Source organism: Lagopus leucura, unplaced genomic scaffold, assembly GCF_019238085.1.
Source record: "Lagopus leucura isolate 7727_CA_CO unplaced genomic scaffold, USGS_WTPT01 Super-Scaffold_73, whole genome shotgun sequence".
In the NCBI taxonomy this organism is placed as follows: Eukaryota; Metazoa; Chordata; class Aves; order Galliformes; family Phasianidae; genus Lagopus; species Lagopus leucura.
Window position 1 is genome coordinate 102599961 of NW_024962252.1, and position 9676 is coordinate 102609636.

Sequence of the window (9676 nt, forward strand, 5' to 3'; positions counted from 1 at the left end):
TAAATTTCATCTTATTTTTACTGTGCATCTCCAACACATCTAGATTATCCAGAATTTTATTCCTGTACTCCAAACTACCTAACATCCCTGCCCATTTTGTGTTGCCAGTGTATCTCATAAACAATTTCTAGTCTATGATCAAATTCAATAATGGAAGCACTGAATAGAATCCAAGCTCTTTCACTCACCTCGAGGGAAAAAAACACACCAAAACCACCTGAGTAATCAACTTTTTTTTTCTTCTCATTTTTATCATATCTCACTCACTTCGAAAAGTAGCCACTAACAGTCCAGAAATCTCTTTCAGGCTTCTCCTGCATTAGTGCAGGACAGTACAAATAGCTTTGTAGAATGAAACTCTTGATGGTGGGAGGCTTGACATCCAACTGCACTCATTTCAGGATGTCATTATATTATCAATCCTGTATTTTGAACCAACTTTGATCTGATCATGGACCAAATATCCATTTACACCGTAATACACTGTGTGCTCCAGAAACGGATGTTTTAAGATTAGTTTCATCTTAAAGAAATCTAGATTATGCATTCTTTAACCACTCCTTCCTGCAAACAGAAGCAGAATGGGCATAGGGAACCTGAAGAGAATTGCCTCAAAAGTGCCTCAAGGCTTGTTCAAAATTATTAATCGCAATTGCCATCTGAGAATGGTATAAGCTCTTATTTCTGTATTCTAACATCTCTTTTTACTCCAAATTTACAAAAGACCTAATTCACTTCCTTTACTGGTTTGTGATCTATAGTAGACTAAACTAAAATAGCTCCTGATTTACTCTCCACTGTGAACTTCAGAGCAAGTGCTCTACACATCTGAGATATCAGCCTTACTATTTCTTGCTCATCTTTCCTATTTAAGCTACATTTTTCATAATTACCCTACCAAATCACTAATCTAGTAAGCTCTTATTTTTATCTAATATGAAGATCTTTATTGCCTCAAATTTACTCATTTAAATTTGTACATGATAGCTCAGGCATGTCTGGTAAATCTTTTGTCTTTCCTATGAGCCTAAAAATTAAGATTTACACATCAGTAATTCATCCACATAGTTCATCTGTATTTTAAATGATACCACACTAAAACAATTTAAAGTGAATGCTGAGATGGGAATGATGTATTGGATTGGTAAAAAAAGTAAGCTGTTTATCAAAATTAATAACAAAAATACCTCAGTCATCAGAATCAATCCTCTGTTAAACACAACAAGAAGCCTGTCTTCATCAGACTCCAATAATATTCTGAAGGCACTAGGAGAAAAAAGCAAACATTGAGATATTCTTGCAATATTCTTGCAATATTCTTGCAAATTCTTATACGTATTCTTATATATGCTTAGAATTATCATGCTCATCTCTCACAGGATTATGCACAGAGAATGAGTCATTCATCTCAGCACTGCATTTGGGAAAATCTGATGGCATCCCGTGACAGATGACCTACGTAAACCTTTCAAGTAACAGAGGCCATCTTCCTTTCTACACAGCTGTTTAAATATATCAGCTGTTGTATTTAAAACCCCAGTACCTGACCTACATATCTGGACAATGCAGTTACATTGAAGGAAAACAACCCCAAGCAGCTGTTTCAGACGTGCTAGATATACTAGATAGTAAGATATACTAGAAAAAAAAAAAACAACCATTGGAGATTTGAACAATAAAATTCCGTCCCACAAATACAATTTCTAAATAATTTTTCTGCCCCAAGATAACAAATGTTACCGATGGCAAATGAAATTACTGTTTTGTCAATCTAGACAAATAATGGTAGGCTGAGAATGGAATTTCAGCTTATATGCTGACTTACAGCATTTAAATGATTCTTCCCCCTAAGGGCTCTAGTAGTTTTGTCATGGTGATTCTTTTTGAACCATAGCAATATATATCTTGTTTATTGTACGTATCTTCTATATATCTTGTTTATATCTGCTTATTGTACAGTGTTTGTTTAGTTTCTGAATTTTTAGATGCTGAAATCTTCTAAAATACATTACATCCACAACTTTGGATTTTGGAAAAAAATGTAATTTGATCTGGTTGTTTACTTCTGCATAAAAGCAACCTTAAAATTAAAAAAAGTATAGAATGACCTACACTAAGTTTTATTGTACTTCACATTCTACAAAATACCATTCTTGTTCAAGCTATGCCACAACTTCAATGCTAATGTACCTTATTAAAGTAGTCCAACAAGATCGTCCATCCAAGCAGCGCAGATAACAGCTTATGGTGGTTTTCTTAAACTGCTTTATGTCTTCTATCTCTTCCTCTCTCATGTCTGGTCTCTGAGCTACAAAAAGTTGCATGAGGTTAAACAGTTCTTCTACTGCCTGAAACACAAAAATATTAAGTTAGTGACATCTCCCTCAGTATATTATGGTTTACATCTCATTTTTAAATTCCTTTGTATTCCTCCTATTAATTAATAAATAAAATCTAAAATAGCATTTAAATAACGTATTTAAAACAACTGCAGATGTGATAAAATTTTAACCTGTCAGAAAAGCAGCAGACATTTTAAACTTAAAAAATTAAAGCTAAATAGTACCTAAAAACTAAAATTCTGACATAGAAGCTGCAGACCTCATATCTATGTTCAATGCGGTTTGGTTTTAGTCTTTACTATTTACTATGTGCATTATGACATAGACATTTGAGATAAATCTTTCTGAACCTTGAATGCATGCTTTGATGCTTTTTAACAGCTCACTGCTACATCTGCATAGACAAAAGTATCTGAGAAACCTTGATCCAAGTGCTCAATCTTCCTGTCTTCTATTGTGCAGTTTAAGGTCATTCTTTTGCAGCACAATTACACATAAACTGCAGCACAATTACACATAAACTCTGATGATGTCTATATTCCAAATAACAGGGTTCAGGAAACTGCTAAATTCGCTGAACTTTTATGTGCATGGAAAACACTAAACATGCCAAAGTAACTAAAGTCCCTTCTGACGGAGATGCAAACAGTAAGACCATTTACACAACTGCTACAGTACACCTGTAGTCAGAGAGCTGAACTAGACTGAAGTTCAGTGTAGAAGATTCCACATATCCTCCTCCCCTATGCAGGGAAGAAAATCTCCAGATCATTTTTTTCTAACCTTGCATACCACTAAATGATCCTAAAGCAATACTAAATAAGCAGTCATAGAAAACTGCATGCTTCCCCTCTTTAAAAATTTCTAAGCTTGGCTTCCCACAATGACACCAGTATCTGTTTTTACCGTGATATAATGTTGCAGAGGCAGCAGAATTCACAGAGTACCAACACTTTACAAAAGGCACCACCAGGCCATCCAATCTTGGCCATGTACCAGAAACTGAAAGCCATCAAAAAGCTCACTGGGAATTCCTCCAACACAGCGTGTTACAATGTAAGACCACTTAAAAGGTCTTTCCCTGTTCCCTACAACTACACAGAATTTTTTGAAAACATCAGTGGCTGCTTCCAGAAAAAACATCTGCTCTTCAACTGCTATACAGCAAGGAAAAAATCCAAAACAATCCCTCCCTGACAGTAATCAGATCTGAACACACACCAGTAAATAAAAATAGAATAATTTTTCCACTGAATATATTCATACATCTTTTTAACTCCTTTATTATCAAGGAGACATTCTGTAAAGGAGGAAACATCGACAGCAAAATTCCACTTTTTGGCACTGATCTACTTACTCCTGGGTACTGACTGGCATGTGGCGTGAGATTCTTGAAGGCCCACTGGATGTTCTGGTGAGAAGCCAACTGCCTCGTGAACGCAGGGGACTGCTCACAGCAGAGACGCAGGATGCCATAGTAGGCAGGCAGCATCCCACGGTTGAAGAGCACTACATCCTGATCATCGTGGTCAGCAAGGATGTAATTGAAGGCAATGTTCTTTGTCACCACAGGGTTCTGTACAATAAGGCGCACGTTCTCTGGACAGTCAACACAGACGTTATACCAAAAAGACAACAAAGCCTGTTTATTGTGGTTGGTGGCTATAGCTGGCTCAGAAAGTTTAGGCTGGAAAAGGTTCCATAAGTCCATGAAGTAAGTAGAAAACATGAGTTTCTCAGTTTTTGAGATCAAGCAGTATGTCATAAAACTGAAGTAGGGCACAAGTTTTGTTGTGCCATGAACAGCAGCATCAACATATAACTTAGCTCTCGAAAGAAGGCCAAGAAGCACGTTGTAGACTTGATGAAGAACTACTGTAGTATCTGGACTAAGAGGCAGATCACGTGTAGGGATGTGCAAAGAGCGGGTTGATCGGAACATCTGACGGAAGGAATTGCTTGGAATAAGCGACACCAAGAGATAGGCTGCAGCTTCAAATAAAAACAGATGTGTTACACTTTCAAAAATGATGTAAATGTTCAACAGCCAATAAACAGAAGTTAAATTATGTTGTATGCCCCATTCACAGATTTTAGAGTATTTTAGAGAATCTGATGTGACAATATTTCCTCTAGAGATGAACAAAACAGTAGAAAAGACTAGCACATAGCAAGTTGAAAGAGGTGTTGAGTTAGCTTTCAGTCCTACTCAGCCTCTATTTCTGTCTGCTGCTTGATTCTCACTATTGTAATAATATGCGTTCCATCACAGAAATGCACAGAAATGCTTTCTATGACTATTTCCTACTGCTTGACTGAAGCTGCTGCAAAGCTGTACCTCCAAGATTCCACATCTCCTTCCACCACAGAAACAGTACTGAAGTTTAGTGTGGCTTATTACTATCAAATCTTCTATACAACAAAAGTTAGACATGGGAAAGGCTCAACATTTGAATGTGACAAATGTTGGCAGTGTGATCCTGGCAGAACAACTTACAGAGGCAGTACATGTTAGAGCTGGGCAGAAGCTCATTTTTGGATCGAAAAACTTATTTTCGATCCAAAAGTTCAAAGGACTCAATTCAACTAAAGATTACTTTGTGATAGCTGAAAGAAGAGCAAGAACCTACAATGCAACTATGTGATGCAAACTACAGAGAACAACTTTGCTTAGTTGTTTTTCTTCACCGGGTTTTCCTGGACACGTGGATTAATTACGTAAGGTAAAGAACCTACTAATGTACTCTTTCATTAATGAAATAAAAATACGGCTTTCACCTATAACAGCTGCCTCTTGACGAGGCACATTTATAGCAATACTTTAAAAAATAGAGCAACTGTAAAACAGTTGGAAAGATGTAGAAAATACGTGCACAAGATCATATATTTGTCACAGGAATACCATATGCATAATAACTTGCAACAACAGCACAATTATTTAATTTAAATTAACTTACAAGTTCTCACTCTAGGATAGTTATGTGCCAGAAGAAAACGTTCAACCCAGTTTTCCATGTTTTGTAGCACCCAGCTGTGCGCTAGTTTATTTCGAGGCGTTTGCACAGCCAGCCAATCCAGGCACTGAGATGGGTTGTATTCAATGACCTGAAAGAACAACGGGAAAATCAAGAGGAACACGTTAACCCTAGTAATATTTATTAATTAAGAAAAAACTAAAAATAGCTATAATGACTCTCAAGGTACTTTTTAAAACTAAGTGGAGCTACTGAAGTACATACCACATGCGAGGACTACAGCAGAGAAAACCCTTGTTAAATTTCAGTGTGCTTTGCACGTCTGAATCGTGTTCAGAGCTTTTGAAAATCAAGTCCAGGTAGTTCCTCTACATTCTGTACATTTTAAGAACCTTCAATGTTGAAATGTTAAGCACTTTTAAAACTGAAAAATCTTGTTTTTACAAACAGATAAAAAACATTTAAAATAACACTAAGATAACACAAAGCTTTAATACCAAATCAGTTTTTACTGCAGTTATATGGGAAGAATATAAACGGTATGCAAATTAGTCGATCTGGCTTTATGCTGTTACTCATCATCCAACTACACAACTTGAAGGAATACATTCACTTGCTGTTTTTGACAGGTAATGAAAAGCCCATGGAGTGCTGTTGTTCAATTACAAGAGCCTTACAAATACAACATAATTTCCTGTGCCTTTCTAGTTCTACAAGGTTGGAAATTTACCAATGCGTTATCAAGCTAATAAACCAAGTTCTTTTATTTTAAAGGTGTTTTTAAAACTGTGTGCTGTTAACTTTAAGGTATAGCTACCTGGATAAGAAAAAAAGGATCTCCTAGGAAAACACAAGCAGTAACTGCATTGCCAAAGGTGCTCCCAACTACTATAATCCACCTGTAGAATATAAGCAGCTAACAAGATCGACGCTCTGCTTATAAAATTTTAATCAACATTAAAAAATAAACTTATCAGGAGCAATCTCCTCTTTTTTTTTTTCCTTAAGTTTTAAAAGAGAAAGAATGTTCAATAGCTTTCCCTTGTAGTCTTCAGACTGTAATAAGTAAACTCAAACAGCAGTTTAACTGAACCTAGGCTTTAATTCCTGATCTATTTCGTTATTTCTCAATTAACTGGTGCCACTTAGTTAAAAAATGTCTTTCTCTTTAGAAATGTGAGTGAGAATGCTCCAACACCACAGTAATTATTCATTAGATTCCAATTAGCACTTATTTTATGGGTTAGACAATTCATCGCTATTTTATAGAGAACAAAAATGTCAACCCGATATTCACTTAACCAGCACATATCAGGCAAAAAAGAAAACAACTAAGAATAGTCCTCAAACCAGTTTACAGTCTTTCTAAAACAATAATTCAGAAAAATTAGTGGAATTTGCTCAGAAGCTATCCAGACCCCTATTATGCATTCATTTCTCATTAAACTAAAAGTTAACCTGAAATACCAGCTAACCAGAATGCTACTGAAACAACAGTAAAGGTTAGAATAGAACTTAACATTTATAAACCATCGCTGTTTCTCTGAAAGAAAAAGGCTCTTGAAAAGTTCATGAATTGATGCAAAGGAGGATGACAGGGAAATGTAACACCCTTTCATGTACATAAAAAAAAAAAGTAAGCAAGACAATTCAGCTCCTGATTTTATTTTTTTTAAAACAGGTTGTACCTCCCAAATCCTCTGCAGAATGTAAGAAGCAAAAGGTGGCATTCCTGGGGGTCCACCAGCAAATTCCATTAGCATAGTCAACAATTTGAAAAAAGGATTGGCTGCCTGTAATGCATAAAAATAAAAATTGCCATTTTTATCTACTTCATTCAATCCATTAATATTTTTAGATAAGTTAAACCATTCCAAATAATTGCTTAATTTCTGCTAACTTCAGAACTTAACATTTTAATTACTTTTAATCCCTTATTATTTAATCCCTAAATCAACCGATTATCTGAATTTATATCTTAATTCTGCTATATCCACATACAGATTTAAACCAGTGGTTACAATGAAGATAGCACTATCGAACTAGACAGGATCAATCTACTAGAAATATATAGTTACAAGGAAATAACATTAATATTTAAAATCAGACATTACTCTGAACAAAGGGAATAAAATCAAGCTGGACAGCATTTAAAAATTCAAAAGTTTCCCATTAGTATAGATAACACTATCTCAGAAATGTCATTTTTAAGTGTATTTGCATAACAGGTAACACGTAGCCCAAAGAGTTTATCCAAAAAATCACTTTATTTTTTAGGTTTTACACTGATCGTTATTTCTGGCCCATGGTTTCCCTCTGAAACCACCACCGTCTACTCTCATGAAATGCATCATTATTTTACGTTTGCCAAGACTCATCTAGCTTTTAACAGCACTTCAGTAACGTGTTTACTATTATTTAATATTTCGCACCTCAGCAAAAGCATCTTTTGTGCATGTGCATTTGTGCAAAGCAAAAAAAGGAAAAGCAGTAAAATGCAGTAATAGCACGATGGGAGGGAAGTAGACTGTCATCTGATAGTGCCCATTCTATCACGCAAAGCAAAGCTGTCATGAGAATGGTTTCGTACGTGTGTCTTTCCAACTATGATCATGTCTCCTCTCTTTGACATACCTTCAATTTTTCCTGATTGTTTTTAGTTTTCTGACAGCAATATACAAGAATGTCCTTGCATGAGCTCCACTCTATATTTTATCATGTGGAATCCATTTAGAACTCTCAGTATTTTTGTTACCAGGGCAGGAATTTATTCCGTCTGAGAAAAGTGTTTGTATGCACAGAACTGCAAAATAGTCTGCCAAAACTTGAACAACAAAAAGATAACTCCTTATCTCCACTTATTCTAGCGTTCATGTTTTATTTTTTTATCAATCTTATGAAAATGACATAGGTGACGAGTCTAGAAACAAGTTATTTGGTTTTCATCTGAAATCGCATACCAGATTTCTGCTTCAGAAAACTTAATACACAGTGAAGTTAGGCTTTATTTTATGTCACAAAAACTTTCATGGACCATCTTCCATGCAATATTTTTAATGAGCGAAGTATTATTTAAGTAATTTAAAACAGAAAAGAGTTCAAACAAATTATTTAATATGCAGGTTTACATACCTCAGGAGTCAACTTTGCTATTGATGTGAAAAGCATGGACACAATCTTGAAAGAAACAAACAAAACTCACTTAGACTTTTGCTTATTCAGCTAAAATAACAAATTCCATTACACTTATTAGACAACATTTTCAACAAACAGCTGCAGTTGCTGACACTTACATGTTCTGCAAGTCTATTATTGTACCGACACAAACTGAAGATCAGATTGCAAGTTTGCCTGATGTTGATACCATCACGGATATGTTGAAACAAAAAAGGAAATCCCTAAAACAAATAATTAGATATTAGTACATTGTTTACAACTATACATGCTGATACCTGTTGTTTTTTTTTAAAGGTCTATACATTTGTATTTAAATCAGTTACCTTTCCTCCTGTTAATGCTGCCATGTCATTCTGTGATAAAGTCAAATGCCTAAAATACAAGAAAACTTTGATCATTTTACTTCTGTGATTTTTAAGTTAGGTTAAAGAGATATTTATGACTGTGAGTGCTAGTTTATAATCTTCGCTATCATAGCATACTTGAAAATAAGGGTACTGACATAAAACAAAAATAAATATTTTTTATTAGATAGACTGAAAGAAAAAAATGCAAATCAGAGCAATTGAATGGATTCGAGACTTTAGTCTCTATATTTGGTCACTTATTTTAAAATGGTTAAAAATATCATGGACCAATAGCAAGCTCATTTATGCTTTTAAGAGATCAGCTTAAACAAAAATGAAACAAAAACCTCTAACCCCATTTCCAAGTAGCATATTAAAATTTGGTTTTGGGTTTTCAGAATCTCTTGCCTTTCAGAGCGAGACTGTTCAACTAGGAGAGCAATCAGAGCAATCATCTTCTCAAGAGCAGCAGGCCTATATTTTTCTTCTGCTAAAGAAAGTATATCTTCCTCCTCCTCCTCCTCCTCCCCTTCTTCCTCAGAAAGTACTTCAACCTGTGGCTGAAGGAAAAAAAAAGAAATTTCAACGTGGACATTTAGTGCTTTAACTACAGAAAGCCTGTATGTTCACAGAATCACAGAATCACAGAATCACCCGGGTTGGAAGGGACCTCAAGGATCATGTAGTTCCAACCCCCCTGCCTAGCAGGGCCACCAAACATACACATTCAGATCAGGTTGCCCAGGACCCCGTCCAACCTGGCCTTGAACACGTCCAAGGACGGGGCATCCACAACCTCCCTGGGCAGCCCGTTCCAGGGCCTAACCACTCTCCT

At 35.6% G+C, this 9676-nt stretch overlaps 1 protein-coding gene across 1 annotated transcript in view; it reads right to left on the reverse strand.

Moving 5' to 3' along the window:
• Positions 1-9676, reverse strand: part of USP34 (ubiquitin specific peptidase 34) — a 122846-nt gene that overhangs the window by 11914 nt on the left and 101256 nt on the right. Inside the window, exons 56-64 of the mRNA XM_042875357.1 lie at positions 9250-9401; positions 8818-8866; positions 8611-8715; positions 8450-8494; positions 7006-7110; positions 5300-5447; positions 3700-4334; positions 2191-2348; positions 1188-1266 (exon numbers count right to left, since the gene is read on the reverse strand). Coding sequence (XP_042731291.1) covers positions 1188-1266; positions 2191-2348; positions 3700-4334; positions 5300-5447; positions 7006-7110; positions 8450-8494; positions 8611-8715; positions 8818-8866; positions 9250-9401 — 1476 coding nt within the window. The remainder of the gene's footprint in view (positions 1-1187; positions 1267-2190; positions 2349-3699; positions 4335-5299; positions 5448-7005; positions 7111-8449; positions 8495-8610; positions 8716-8817; positions 8867-9249; positions 9402-9676) is intronic.